Here is a 15,796-nt window from a genome sequence, read left to right as displayed (position 1 = left end):
TCACAAAATTAACATGATCTGATGCAACCTATATTCAAATTATGTCATCAAAATATTTATTATCTTACTCTTAAAGCATTCGTTTTTTAATTCATCAGACTCTCTCTGTTCTTTGCCTTATTTCTTGAATAAGTTAATCTGGGACAGCAAAAAGACAACAACCTCATTTATTAATTATGGGGCAGGGAGAGTTAAAAGGCCTGTCGGTTGAGGCACTTCCTTATCTGAGGGTCTGACAAAGTTTTAGGATTGAAAGGTTGGGAGGAAATCTCATGTTGTTACCCTAAGATACATTTTTTTAAAGGAATAACTGAAGGACTGAGATCATGGAGATAAATGCTTTGAAAACATTTCTGCTTAAAGTCCAACATATAATAAAGGAAAAAATTGATATAATTGGAGTTTTTCAAGGGATACAGGTCACTCAAGACTGGATCCAAGGCAAAGTCACATCCTGCCCATCTGTAAAGGGACTGATGCCCTCACCCCTTGAGCCAGATTCAGCCAGCCCAGCTCCCCAGGGAATAAACAATATTAAATTTTGTTCATCTATTCAGATTCTTTTTTTTTCTTCTTCAAGCTAAGGTAGTATTATGGTGTCCTGGATTTTATGATAAGCCTTTGGTTATTTAGAAAATACTTTTTGCTCCAAGGTTTTCTAAAATATTTTTAAAATGATAAACTAGGAAATATATTGGCAACACCTGAAATAGTGTTGGACTGAATAGGCTACATAGAAAAACGTGCAGGTGACTTAGTATATGAAAAGATGCTCACCCTTACACATAATTAAAGACAAGCAGGATAAACAACCAGGAGATAAAATTTACACCCAAGAGATTGGTGAAAGTTTTTTTTTTTAAGTTTGATAATAAGTGGGTCCTTCCATTACTGTTTGCAGACATATAGCTGATGTAATTTCTTGAAAGGCAATTTGGTATCCTCCATTAAAATGTAAATCTACTTCAATGCAGCAGACTCATGCTTCAGTATTTATGCTAAACATAGACTTCCGTGTGTGTACAAAGCGGCACAATACTAATAGCTAACATTGAGAAAGTTACTGCTCACCTGTGTGTCCCAAGCCCTGTGCTAAGAGCTCCACCTGCATTACCTTGATTTACTGTTGATAATCCTGTACAAATCCTGTAAGTCATATACAAGATTGTATCCTGTAGCAGTATTTGCAAACAGCAAAAGACGGAAATAATTTATAGTCATGAAAGCATAACTAAATTTCTGTACATTTATGTATACAATGAATTACTATTAAATGAATAGTAGTCATTAAATGAATGAGGTACTATGTAGGAAAACAGTCTCCAAAATACTGTAACTGGAAAGAGAGCAAGGTATAAAAGTTTTGTGTTAAAACTTTTTTTGTGTTAAATGTGTGTGCTTGTGTCTGTGTGTACTTAAGCAAAGACACTGGACAAATAGTCATTGTTAATAGGTTGCTTTGGGGAGGGTGTCTTGGGTGGAAGGAAAACACTTCATAATATATCTTTTGTACTGTTTTTAAAAAAATTTCTGCATGTATTTTAAAATTTTATTTAATTTTTAGTTGAAGTCTCGCTCTGTCACCCACACTAGAGTGCAGTGGCGCAATCTTGGCTCACTGCAACCTCAGTCTCCTGGGTTCAAGCAATTCTCCTACCTTAACCGCCCGAGTAGCTGGGACTACAGGTGCGCGACACTGTGCTGGCTAATTTTTTGTATTTTTAATAGAGATGAGGTTTCACCATGTTGGCCAGGCTGGTCTTGAACTTCTCACCTCAGGTGAACTGCCCACCTCGGCCTCCCAAAGTGTTGGGATTACAGGTGTGAGCCACCGCGCCCAACCTGTATTTTTTATTTTAAAAGCTAGCTACAAATAAATACTTATTCTACTTTTTCACTCCCTGAAAAGTATAAGGGTAAATACTTTGTGGAAGATTTGAGTTTTTAGCACCTTTGTGTCATCCTCACAAACATCACTTTTTAGTGTTTCAGCCTAAAGCGTTTTACATCTAACTGTGGGTCTATCCTCTAACTGGACTGAGAGCCCCTGAGGGCAGAAGGTTCTCCTGACTGTGCACAGAGCCTGGGAAAGAGCAGGTGCCTAAATGACTGTCTGTTGAATGAATGAATAAAGTGGATATAAAGGGGGAAGGAGAATACTTCCATATGTTTCCTCCAGGGAGCACTCTAGGAAACATTTTCAAATAATCAAATTTCTCATATGAATTTGTTTTCATGAATTTGCCTGTGACTCAAAAAAGAGAGCACAGAAAACAACTGAATAAGGGTTACCAGCCAATCAGGATTTTACACTACAGAGGTAATGCTTAAGTGTTCTTACCCTTAATTACAAGCCTTATAACAGGCTGGGTGCAGTGGCTCACGCCTGTAATCCCAACAACACCTTGGGAGGCCGAGGCAGGTGGATCACCTGAGGTCAAGAGTTCGAGAACAGCCTGCCCAACATGGTAAAACCCTGTCTCTACCAAAAAAGAAAAATACAAAAAATTAGCCAGGCATGGTGGCGGGCACCTGTAATCCCACCTACTTGGGAGTCTGAGGCAGGAGAATTGCTTGAACCTGGGAGGCGGAGGTTGCAGTGAAACAACAAAAAAACTTTGCAACAAATGAAAATGTATTTTTAAAATAATTGAATAAAAGTCTAAGTTGAATACCTAAATGCTCGTTTGAAACCTCACGTACAAACACCATTTCGGCACTATTTTTTTCTGAGACGGAGTTTTGCCCTGTCACCCAGGCTAGAGTGCAGTGGCCCGATCTCGGCTCACTGCAACCTCCGCCTCGTGGGTTCGAGTGATTCTCCTGCCTCAGCCTCCGGAGTAGCTGGGATTACAGGCGTGTGCCACCATGCCTGGCTAATTTTTTGTATTTTTAGTAGAGACAGGGTTTCACCATGTTGGCCAGGCTGGCCTCGAACTCCTGACCTCGTGATCCGCCCACCTCTGCCTCCCAAAGTGCTAGGATTACAGGTGTAAGCCACCGCACCTGGCCTTGGCACTATATTTAATGCATTTGTCTAATCATGTCATAAAGCACCGGAACGCACGTGATAAGGATTATCGGGATTGAAGGCTTGTGAGTCCTCTTGAATGCTGGGTCTGGTTTCATTATTCAGTCTTCCAGCGCCTGGGTTGCCCTGTGGTCCATTGTGTGGTCTTTTAGTGGTAGTTGGAACAATTTTTCTTACCACTTCTCTTCTTTCCCTCTGGATTTCTGCAAAAATTTCCGTAAGTTAATCCCTTTATTTGAATAATTAAGGAAATTAGATCTGTGTTTATCAGGGTGAAAAACATAAGAAAAGGATATCAAAGTTTGTGCATAACCAGATGGTTTAAAATTTTTGTACTGATGTTTGTAATAATAAAGCATGTTTTAGAGTCTTGGGCTAATAGTTAAACATACAGATAATCTGAATTTGGTTTTGTAATACTAATTGAGGATGACATTGTAAGATGGCCTGGCAAACCTCAACACCACCTCCCTCCTTTCTTTTGGTCTGCCTTCGCTACTGGGGCTGAGAAAGTAAAACACCCTCATTTCCCCAGCTTCCTTTGCAATTAGAAGTGGCCAGGTGAGACATACCTGACCAGGGAGACATCAGCAGAATATGCTAGTGCAGTTTCTGGGAAGCCTTTTGCTTTCTCGGTAAAAGGGGACAGACAGGCTTCTCTGTCTTGTTTTTCCTTTCTTGAACACAGATGTGATATCTGGAGTTATAAGAGTCAACTTGTGACTGTGAAGTGATAGGCATCATAAGCCAGCATGCTACAGGTAGTAAAATGGTAACTGGGAAGAGACTTGATCGTATCATTGAGTAGCAGGTAGTGTCAAAAACCTCCTCTCTCTAGACTTCTGGCTATATGAAAAAAATAAACCTGTGTTTGTTGAAACCACTGTTGATCAAATATTCTGTTAATTATAGCCCTAAGTATTCCTAATGGATTGACTATATCAGTATAAAGCTTTACAGTTTGCAAGGGAAATATCTTGGCTTATGCTTTTTAAAAATCCTATGGGATAGAAAAAGCAAATGCTTTTATATATGAGGGTATCAAGCCTCAGAAAGGCCAAGTGACTTGGCCAAGATCACAGAATGGTTGGCATAGCTACGTGCCCAGCGTGAACACCCTGGGTCTAGTTTACCACACAGCCTCATGGGTCCTGCAGCGGGGCTGATGGCTGCCAATTAACAAAAATACAGGCCAGGAGCAGTAGCTCACGCCTGTAATCCCAGCACTTTGGGAGGCTGAGGCAGGCAGATCACCTGACGTCAGGAGTTTGAGACCAGCCTAGTCAACATGGTGAAACTCCATCTCTACTAAAAATACAGTAATTAGCCGGGCGCAGTGGCAGGCACCTGTAATCCCAGCTACTCGGGAGGCTGAGACAGGAGAATCAATTGAACCCGGGTGGCAGAGGCTACAGTGAGCCAAGATTGTGCCATTGCTCTCAAGCCTGGGTGACAAGAGTGAAACTCCATCTCAAAAAAAAGTAGAAAGTACCACACAGCTTGGATTTTGGTGTCTCTCTGAGACCCAGTTTCATTATCTGTAAAATGGGGATAATAATAGTATCTAATTCATAGGGTAGTGATAGGGTTAATGAGAATCTGTCTAAAGGTTTAAGCACAATGTGTTGCATATAATAAGCACTGAACTATTAGGTGATGAGGATTATATCATGCTTTGTTATTTAGGAGAACTCAGATGTGCTTTAAAGCCATTGGTAGCTTCCACAGATAGCATGGTTGGAGAGGCACAAGTGAGACCTGGATTTGATCACAGTTCTGCTTCATTTAACTAACTAAATGACCTTAGGCAAATTACTTACCTCTGTGAACCTTAGTTTCTTCATCTATAAAATGGGAACGAGTAGTTACCCCCACAGTTGTTGGCAAAGATTAAATGAGGACAAAGCGTAATGCTCTAGTGTCATGCCTGACACATAGAGCTCAGCAGGCGTCAGCTCTCCCCCTTCCCTTCTGACCTGTGTCCAGCTGTCATTCCCAGTGTCTCTGATAATACAGCTGTGTGACACTGATGACCTGCTGGCTTCAAGATCCAAGGACATGGGCCACTGGACCCTGGAGTGTGGTGCTTTTATTAGAATTAGGTGGTAGGAAGCCTGGCATCATCAGAGGGGGACTTAGTTTCTTGATTGTATTGTAAAATATAACTGTACTTATGAGAGATGGGGGAATCCATTTTTCATATCTATGATATTCCATTTTATGGATATATCAACATTTACCTTTCTAATCTGGGGGCATTGAGGTGTTTTCCACTTTTCTTGTGTACATAATATGTGTGATTCTTGTATGGATGTTGTGGTGATTGAATACTTAAAATGTGTTCATGCTATTGGGCTAGGAGGGACCAAACCACATCTTGAATGTGTAGGGAAGAAGCTCTTTCCCCAAGTGAGAAATTACTCATCATACCAGTTGTCTTAGCATTGCCGATAATGCTGTGTTCTGATCGCCAATGCCCACCCCATGGTCCTGCACTGGTGTTTTCCATAGCACCTTGTATCATATTATACAATTTTCTTATTTTAATTTAGTGTTTATTTGCTGTCTCCCCTTGCTACAATGCAAAACTCCTTGAGGGCATGGGTTCTTGTCTATTCTATTCACAGATGCACCTCAAGTACCTATGACAAGTATATGGCACATACTAGGCCCTCATGAATGTCTGTCAAATGAGTGAATGAACTCTCTGGGTAAGAGGCTTGTCCTCAGCGTGATCAGGGAGAGCCCTAACTGGTAGCGCACTGCAGACTCTCGTCCTCAACTGGAAAAGGTGGGAGTTCCTGGGCGATGGAAAGTAAGAAGGCCCACCCAGGTGGCGGCAGGTGTGGAACAGAAAGCCAGAACTTGGCAAGCCATCATAGAACTGTGAGTTGTGACCACCCACAGGAGCAAGAGAAGGAATGGCAACAGCACAGCCCATTTGGCAGCCCCTCTCCTGCCTGCTTCAGCCAGCCAGCCCGTGTTGACTGAGTTTGGAATTCTTTCTTACTGAGCCTGCATATGGTCTCGAGCTCCTTCCCAGCCCACTGTGCCGGGCAGTTACTGCCAGTGGCTTGTCACTGAATCCTATTTGCCTCACCCAGGCTAGAGAGGAGCCATCTTCTCCAGCTTTGGGACAGAATGGGACTTGTGAACCATAAGAATAAGTTAGTCATGGCAGAATCAGCGACCTGTACTTCCTAAGCCTGGTGGGTACTTTTAAAAATTGTAAAATATACATAATGAAATTTACCACGTTAACCATTTTTAAGTGTACAGTTCAGTGGCATGAAGTACATTCACATTGCTGTGCAATCATCACCATCTAGAACATGTTTCATCTTGCAAAACATGAAACTGTACCTATTAAACACTAACTGCCCAGTCTTTTCCCTGCGTGCCCACCAAGCTTAGTGCTTTTAAAGGCCTATATTTTCTTTATTTCCATGCTGCTGTCTGCTAGTGTTCCATAAAATCTTTCAGAAAACATTAGCCTATCTCAGCTGTGCTAGGAGAAAGGCCTTTTTTTCCCACACTTGAACCAGAGCTACAAAATAGGCCTTTGGGAGGCCAGTGTGGTGACTGCAGTAGAAATAGTGAGAGAACTCGGGGGACAGGAGAAACTCAGGAGGCAGAGCGAGGTCCACCGAGCTCACCTGCCCTTCATCACCCAGAAATAGCTCAAAGATATGCTCCAGCCTAGCTGTGAACTCCAGGGAGTCTGCATTTATTTTCACTGGACTTGGAAGCTAATATTCAAGCTCTGAATTTGAGGAATCTCAGCCAATACCCACAGCAGCTTTTGGCTGTCCCATAATTCTAGGTTTGAACACAATAAAGACTCGGCAGTATGACAGTTTCTTAGTCCCTTGATTCTATGCCTTAGAAATAAAAAAATGTAAAATTGGAAGGTGCAAACAACTGAGATTAAGGGGCAGAGCAGAAAGAAGTGAGAGTGTCATAAACAAAAGCTGCAGGTAATGCCTTGGCGTTGTCTTCCCAATCTGCCTCCTGTTAACCCCACTGCTCCCTCCCTTCCCTACAATAGTCATGGGCTATTTTCCTGCTTTCATCTCTCATGCTAATTACTGAGATACTGCCACATGCATCCTGATTTATCCTCCTTGTTACATGCTCAGGCCTGTGGAGGGGCTTGGAGGAACCTCACATGCATGAACAGGGAGAGTTGTAAACAGCATTAAGATAATTTAAAATGTTACCTTTTGGATAGGTTGGTTTAAGCCAGAAAATAGGAAGGTCGCCGCAGAGTTCTAAGACCTTAGAACTCAAGAAGCTGTTGTCCTTCACAGGCTGATCTACAGCCACCCAGATAAGAGAATTGTCTTCATATTTGACTGGCATGATCTTGCCTTCCTGAAAGTAAAAACGATTGCATTTGAGCAAAGAGGACAGTGAAACATGCTGCATATTAAGAGTCACGTGTTGCTAAAAGGTTATTTTGCCTTATAAAAAATTAATGAGAATTCCGAGTGTGCGTGTGTACAGTCGTGCACTTTACAGTTCTAATCTCTTCTCTTTGTAGCTCTTTTCACAATATTCAGCACGCCTCCTCCTGTTGCCCTGACTCTGGATAGCTATACCATGTGAACATAAGTGCCCTGAGTTGAAGTGAAAATTACTTGATACCAACTTCGAGATTTAGGTTAATCTGATGTTTTTGATCAAAGATGTTTTTGAGGAAAAGCAATTGAACGAACCCTGGAATCCTACAAAGGATAGAGGAAGCCTTCATTTGAAGTGAAAATCTTGTGGGGTTTTGTTCTGCAGCTTCTGAACAACAATGGAAAAAGCAAGTGATTGCCTCTTTAATGTCTTCGGTTCAAAGTATTATTTAACATAAACCATTTCTCCATTTCCCAGCTGTAACAACACATATTTCAGATGTTCCTTGCATCAAGCACACCACTGAGATTTCAAAGTTAAACCTTGGATTTTCTTCCACAGTGAGATGCTGAGAATGGTTTGATAACCCAGGAGACAAATTTATCTTGCCAGGTTGTTCCTTTCATGTATTTATTAGTTTGCAATAGCTTGGAGAAATTAAAATGTTTTCTCCTAATTTTTAGCTAAAAGCGGTACTTCATTTATGCTTTCTCCCTCAGGCTTATGGCTGCATTAAAACAACTTAAAGTTATTGGAGGAAGCTAACAGTCAGGTAATCCAGTTATTTACCTTAAATTAAATGGCTGCATCCAGGAAATGAATGCTCTTTGAGTACTGTAGCTTTTTAAAGTTATACAAAACTGATGAAAAATTTATGAAAGCAAGTGGTACATAAATCTACCCCATCTTAGTCTAAAGTGTGTGGGGAAGAGTGGGGTGATTGGGATAATGCATATAGATGCATCCTCCACGCTAAGAATGTTAAATAAATCTTGAAGTATGTACTTTCGGTTGCCTACCCAATCTCCTTCCTCCCTCACCTGCCTTGTAACATAGTCCTTTTATTGGAAGCAGCAGTGAGCCCAGCCCCAGGAGAGACACTTGCTTTCTCTAGTTCTCCAGCAATCCGGGATGCCCGGGTGACCAGTGCTAGCCAGCGAGATCCAGAGTATGCTGAGGGCCTGGGAGGCCTTCTGCTTTTCCTGATTAAAGGGAAGTCGTGGTTGGCATTGCTCAACCTCTTTTTTCCTGACATTTTTACTTGAATGCCAACTAAGGAAGTCAGGAAGAGGTTGAGCAGTGGCAACCGATTGGAGCTGGAAGGCAAGATTTTTAAAAATCACAGAAATGCTGGCCACTGAGCCAATGCCTGCAGCCACTTGCCTCCGCATTGCTTACTGTGGAGAAAAACAAATCCCAGTTTGTGTAAGTTACTCTAAGGGTAGTTTTCTGCTACTGACAGCCAAATATATTCCTAATTCACACAAATGTATTGTCTGAATTTGTTTCTGTCCACTAGAGGATCCATTATGCATGACATAAACAACTGAAACACACGACAAATAATCTACTTCTTTGGCCTAAGAATCAGATGCAGACAAAGATTTAAATATAAAAGCATTCACCATCATGGCGAATTTATTTACCATGGTAAATGATGTTATTTAAAAATAGTAATTTTTATTGTTATTATTTAAACTAATGAAAAATTGAAGATATCTAAAGTATTTAAGAATAAAAGACTTTTAAAATTATAATCATGTGATAAAGCATTATGTCCATTATAATCTACATTTTAGAAGAACTAAAGTTATGACAATAATAAGCTATACAACAGTATAATTTCACTTATGGAAAGACTATCACTTTCTCTCTCACACACACACAACGGAGAAAATTCACCAAAACATTAGCATTAGCTTTTTGTGAATTATATAATTGTATGTAATTTTTATTATCTATACTTTTTTTCCCTAAGATGTCCCAGTATTGAACCATTTGTACAGCCCTGAAATAAACCTTGTCATGACGTTACTTATTCAACATATTGCTATATTCCTTTTACTCATATTTTAATTAAGATTCTTACACCTATTTTCTTTTTTATTTTTAATTTTTGTGGATCTATAGTAGATATATACTTATGGGTTACCTAAGATATTTTGATACCAGCATGCAATGCATAATTACCACATGAGGGTAATTACTGCAAGCATTTATTCTTTGTTTCAAACAATTCAGTTATACTCTTAGTTTTTTTTTAATGTACAATTATTTTTTACTACAGTCTCCCTGCTGTGCTAGCAAATACTAGGTCTTATTTAGTTTTTCTATTTTTTGTTCTTTATAACTATTTTTTGTGCCCATTACCATCCTCCCTTCCCCCAACCATTCCAGCCTCTGGTGATCATCCTTCTGCTCTCTCTCTCCATGAGTTCAACTGTTTTAATTTTTTTTAATTGTACTTTAAATTATGGGATACATACGCAGAACGTGCAGGTTTGTTACGTAGGTATACACGTGCCATGGTGGTTTGCTGAACCCATCAACCCATCATCTACATTAGATATTTCTCCTAATGCTATTCCTCCCCTAGCACCCCACTCCCTGATAGGCCCCAGTGTGTGATGTTCCCCGCCCTGTGTCCATGTGTTCTCATTATTCAACTCCTACTTATGAGTGAGAACATGCGGCGTTTGGTTTTCTGTTCCTGTGTTACTTCGCGAGAATGATGGTTTCCAGCTTCATCCGTGTCCCTGCAAATCCGATGAACCCATCGTTTTTATGGCTGCATAGTATTCCATGGTATACATGTGCCACATTTTCTTTATCCAGTCTATCATTGATAGGCATTTGGGTTGGTTCCAAGTCTTTGCTATTGTGAATAGTGCTGCAGTAAGCATACGTATGCATGTGTCTTTATAGTAGAATGATTTATAATCCTTTGGGTATATACCTAGTGGTGGGATTGCTGGGTCAAATGGTATTTCTGGTTCTAGATCTTTGAGGAATCACCAGACTGTCTTTCACAATGGTTAAACTAATTTACAGTCCCATCAACAGTCTATTCCTCCACATCCTCTCCAGCATCTGTTGTTTCTTGATTTTTTAATGGTTGCCATTCTAACTGGCATGAGATGGTATCTCATTGTGGTTTTGATTTGCATTTCTGTAATGACCAGTGATTATGAACTTGTTTTCATATGTTTGTTGGCCACATAAATGTCTTCTTTTGAGAAGTGTCTGTTCATATCCTTCACCCACTTTTTGATGGGGTTGTTTCTTTCTTGTGAATTTAAGTTCCTTGTAGATTCTGGATATTAGCCCTTTGTCAGATGGATAGATTGCAAAAATTTGTTCTCCTATTCTGTAGGTTGGCTGTTGACTTTGATGATAGTTTCTTTTGCTATGCAGAAGTTCTTTAATTTAATTAGATCCCATTTGTCAATTTTGGCTTTTGTTGCTATTGCTTTTGGTATTTTAGTCATGAAGTCTCTGCCCATGCCTATGTCCTGAATGGTATTGCCTAGGTTTTCTTCTAGGGTTTTTATGATTTTAGGACTTACATTTAAGTCTTTAATCCATCTTGAGTTAATTTTTGTACAAGGTGTAAGGAAGGGGCCCAGTTTCAGTTTTCTGCATATGGCTAGCCAGTTTTCCCAAGACCATATTAAATAGGGAATCCTTTCCCCATTGCTTGTTTTTGTCAGTTTTGTCAAAGATCTGATGGTTGTAGATGTGTGGCAGTATTTCGAGGCCTCTGTTCTGTTCCATTGGTCCATATATCTGTTTTGGTACCAGTACCATGCTGTTTTGGTTACTATAGCCTTGTAGTATAGTTTGAAGTCAGGTAGCATGATGCCTCCAGCTTTGTTCTTTTTGCTTATGATTGTCTTGGCTATACGGGCTCTTTTTCAGTTCCATATGAAATTTAAAGTAGTTTTTTCTAATTCTGTGAAGAAAGTCAGTAGTAGCTTGATGGGGATAGCATTGAATCTATAAATTACTTTGGGCAATATGGCCATTTTCACAACATTGATTCTTCCTATCCATGAGCGTGGAATGTTTTTCCATTTGTTTGTGTCCTCTCTTATTTCCTTGAGCAGTGGTTTGTAGTTCTTGAAGAGGTCCTTCACATCCCTTGTGAGTTGTATTCCTAGGCATTTTATTCTCTTTGTAGCAATCGTGAATGAGAGTTCACTCATGATTTGGCTCTCTATTATTGGTGTATAGGAATGCTTGTGATTTTTGCACATTGATTTTGTATCCTGAGACTTTGCTGAAGTTTCTTATCAGCTTAAAGAGATTTTGTGCTGAGGCGATGGAGTTTTCTAAATATACAATCATGTAATCTGCAAAATGAGACAATTCGACTTCCTCTCCTCCTATTAGAATACCCTTTATTTCTTTCTCTTGCCTGATTGCCCTGGCCAGAACTTCCAACACTATGTTGAATAGGAGTGGTGAGAGAGGGCATCCTTATCTTGTGCCGGTTTTCAAAGTGAATGCTTCCAGTTTTTGCCCATTCACTATGATATTGGCTGTGGGTTTGTCATAAATAGCTCTTATTATTTTGAGATACCATCAATACCTAGTTTATTGAAGGCTTTTAGCATGAAGCAGTGTTAAATTTTATTGAAGACCTTTTCTGCATCTATTGAGATAATCATGTGGTTTTTGTCATTGGTACTGTTTAGGTGATGGATTATGTTGATTGATTTGTGTATGTTGAACCACCCTTGCATCCCAGGGATGAAGCCAACTTGATCATTGTGGATAAGCTTTTTGATATGCTGCTGGATTCAGTTTGCCAGTATTTTATTGAGGATTTTTGCATTGATGTTCATCAGGGATATTGGCCTGAAATTTTCTTTTTTTGTTGTGTCTCTGCCAGGTTTTAGTATCAGAATGATGCTGGTCTCATAAAATGAGTTAGGATGGAGTCCCTCTTTTTGTATTGTTTGGAATAGTTTCAGAAGGAATGGTACCAGCTCCTCTTTGTACCTCTGGTAGAATTTGGCTGTGAATATGTCTGGTCCTGGACTTTTTTTGGTTGGTAGGCTATTAATTACTGCCTCAGTTTCAGACCTTGTTATTCGACTTCTTCCTGGTTTAGTCTTGGGAGGGTGTATGTGTCCAGCAATTTGCCCATTTCTTCTAAATTTTCTAGTTTATTTGTGTAGAGGTGTTTATAGTATGGTAGTTTGTATTTCTGTGGGATCAGTGGTGATATCCCTCTTATCATTTTTTATTGTGTTTATTTGATTCTTCTCTCTTTTCTTCTTTATTAGTCTGGCTAGTGGTCTATCTATTTTGTTAATCTTTTCCAAAAACCAGCTCCTGGATTCAATGATTTTTGGAAGGGTTTTTCTTTTTTTTTTTTTTTTTTTTTTTTTTTTTTTGAGACAGAGTCTCACTCTGTCGCCCAGGCTGGAGTGCTGTGGCCGGATCTCAGCTCACTGCAAGCTCCGCCTCCTGGGTTCCCGCCATTCTCCTGCCTCAGCCTCCCGAGTAGCTGGGACTACAGGTGCCCGCCACCTCGCCCGGCTAGTTTTTTGTATTTTTTAGTAGAGACGGGGTTTCACCGTGTTAGCCAGGATGGTCTCGATCTCCTGACCTCGTGATCCGCCCGTCTCGGCCTCCCAAAGTGCTGGGATTACAGGCTTGAGCCACTGCGCCCAGCCGGAAGGGTTTTTCATATCTCTATCTCCTTCAGTTCTGCTCTGATCTTAGTTATTTCTTGTCTTCTGCTAGCTTTTGAATTTGTTTGCTCTTGCTTCTCTCATTCTTTTTAATTGTGATGTTAGGGTGTCGATTTTAGATCTTTCCTGCTTTCTCCTGTGGGCATTTACTGCTATAAATTTCCCTCTCAACACTGCTTGAGGTGTGTCCCAGAGATTCTAGTACATTGTGTTTTTGTTCTCATTGATTTCAAAGAACATCTTTCTTTCTGCCTTTATTTCGTTATTTACCCAGTAGTCATTCAAGAGCAGGTTGTTCAATTTCCATGTAGTTGTGCAGTTTTGAGTGAGCTTCTTAATCCTGAGTTCTAATTTGATTGTACTGTGGTCTGAGAGACTGTTATGATTTCTGTTCTTTTGCATTTGCTGAGGAGTGCTTTTCTTCCAATTATGTGTTCAATTTTAGAATAATTGTGATGTGGTACTGAGAAGAATGTATATTCTGTTGATTTGGGGTGGAGAGTTCTGTACATGTCTATTAGGTTTGCTTGGTCCAGAGCTGAGTTCAAGTCCTGAATATCCTTGTTAATTTTCTGTCTCATTGATCTGTCTAATATTGAAAGTGGGGTGTTAAAGTCTCCCACTATTATTATGTGGGAGTCTAAGTCTCTTTGTAGGTCTCTAAGAAACTTGCTTTATGGATCTGGGTGCTCCTATATTGGATGCATATATATTTAGGATAGTTAGCTCTTCTCGTTGCATTGATCCTTTTACCATTATGTAATGCCCTTCTTTGTCTTTTTTGATCTTTGTTGGTTTAAAGTCTGTTTTATCAGAGACTAGGATTGCAACCCCTGCTTTTTTTTTGCTTTCCATTTGCTTGGTAAATATTCCTCCATCCCTTTATTTTGAGCCTATGTGTGTCTTTGCACGTGAGATGGGTCTCCTGAACACAGCATACCGATGGGTCTGGACTCTTTATCCAATTTGCCTGTCTGTGTCTTTTAATTGTGGGATTTAGCTCATTTACATTTAAAGTTAATATTGTTGTGTGTGAATTTGATCCTATCATTCTGATGCTAGCTGGTTATTTTGCCCGTTTGATGCAATTTCTTCATAGTGTTGATGGTCTTTACAATTTGGTATGTTTTTGCAGTGGCTGGTACTGGTTTTTCTTTTCTATATTTAGTGCTTCCTTCAGGAGCTCTTGTAAGGCAGGCCTGGTGGTGACAAAATCTCTCAGCATTAGCTTGTCTGTAAAGGATTTTATTTCTCCTTTGCTTATGAGGCTTAGTTTGGCTGGATATGAAATTCTGGGTTGAAAAGTCTTTAAGAGGTTGAATATTGACCCCCACTCTCTTTTGGCTTGTAGGGTTTCTGCCGAGAGATCCGCTGTTAGTTTGATGGGCCTCCCTTTGTGGGTAACTTGACCTTTCTCTCTGACTGCTCTTAACATTTTTTCCTCCATTTCAACCTTGGTGAATCTGACGATTATGTATCTTGGGGTTGCTTTTCTCGAGGAGTATCTTTGTGGTGTTCTCTGTATTTCCTGAATTTGAATGTTGGCCTGTCTTGCTAGGTTGGGGAAGTTCTCCTGGATAATATCATGAAGAGTGTTTCCCAACTTGGTTCCATTCTCCCTGTCACATTCAGGTACACCAATGAAACGTAGGTTTGGTCTTTTCACATAGTCCCATATTTCTTGGAGGCTTTGTTCATTCCTTTTCATTCTTTTTTCTCTAATCTCGTCTTCATGCTGTATTTCATTAAGTTGATCTTCAATCTTGGATATCCTTTCTTCCGCTTAATGGATTTGGCTATTGATACTTGTGTATGGTTCACGAAGTTCTCGTGCTGTGTTTTTCAGCTCCATCAGATCATTTAATTTCTTCTCTAAACTGGTTATTCTCGTTAGCAATTCCTCTAACCTTTTTTCAAGGTTCTTGGCTTCCTTGCATTGGGTTAGAGCATGCTCCCTTAGCTCAGAGGAGTTTGTTATTACCCACCTTCTGAAGCCTACTTCTGTCAATTCGTCAAACTCATTCTCTGTCCAGATTTGTTCCCTTGCTGGCGAGGAGTTGTGATCCTTTGGAGGAGAGGAGGCATTCTAGTTTTTGGAATTTTCAGCCTTTTTGCACTGGTTTTTCCTTGATGTTGGTGACCTTCGGATGGGGTTTCTGTGTGAATATCCTTTTTGGTGATGTTGATGCTATTCCTTTCTGTTTGTTAGTTTTCCTTCTAACAGTCAAGCCCCTCTGCTGCAGGTCTGCTAGAGTTTGCTGAGGTCCACTCCAGACACTGTATGCCTGGGTATCACCAGCAGAGGCTGCAGAACAGCAAAAATTCCTGCCTGTTCCTTCCTCTGAAAGCTTTGTCCCAGAGGGGCACCCACCAGATGCCAGCCAGAGCTCTCCTGTATGAAGTGTCTGTCAATCCCTGCTGGGAGGTGTCTCCCAGTCAGGAGGCATGGGGGATCAGGGACCCACTTGAGGAGGCAGTCTGTCCCTTAGCCAAGCTTGAGTGCTGTGCTCGGAGATCCACTGCTCTCTTCAGAGCCCGCAGGCAGGAACGTTTAAGTCTGCTGAAGCTGTGCCCATAGCTGCCCCTTCCCCCAGGTGCTCTGTCCTAGGGAGATGGGAGTTTCATCGATAAGCCCCTGACTGGAGCTTCTGCCTTTCTT

At 40.5% G+C, this 15,796-nt stretch overlaps 1 protein-coding gene across 2 annotated transcripts in view; it reads right to left on the bottom strand.

The window, feature by feature from the left end:
* The window catches only part of CNMD (chondromodulin), a 36,213-nt gene that overhangs the window by 2,047 nt on the left and 18,370 nt on the right, over nucleotides 1-15,796 (bottom strand). For both annotated transcript variants that reach the window (XM_071081276.1, XM_071081275.1), the window contains exons 5-6: nucleotides 7,252-7,405; nucleotides 3,068-3,234 (exon numbers count right to left, since the gene is read on the bottom strand). In XM_071081276.1, coding sequence (XP_070937377.1) covers nucleotides 3,068-3,234; nucleotides 7,252-7,405 — 321 coding nt within the window. The remainder of the gene's footprint in view (nucleotides 1-3,067; nucleotides 3,235-7,251; nucleotides 7,406-15,796) is intronic.

Source organism: Macaca nemestrina, chromosome 16 (genome assembly GCF_043159975.1).
Source record: "Macaca nemestrina isolate mMacNem1 chromosome 16, mMacNem.hap1, whole genome shotgun sequence".
Lineage (NCBI taxonomy): Eukaryota > Metazoa > Chordata > Mammalia > Primates > Cercopithecidae > Macaca > Macaca nemestrina.
This window is presented reverse-complemented; position numbering and strand designations above follow the sequence as displayed.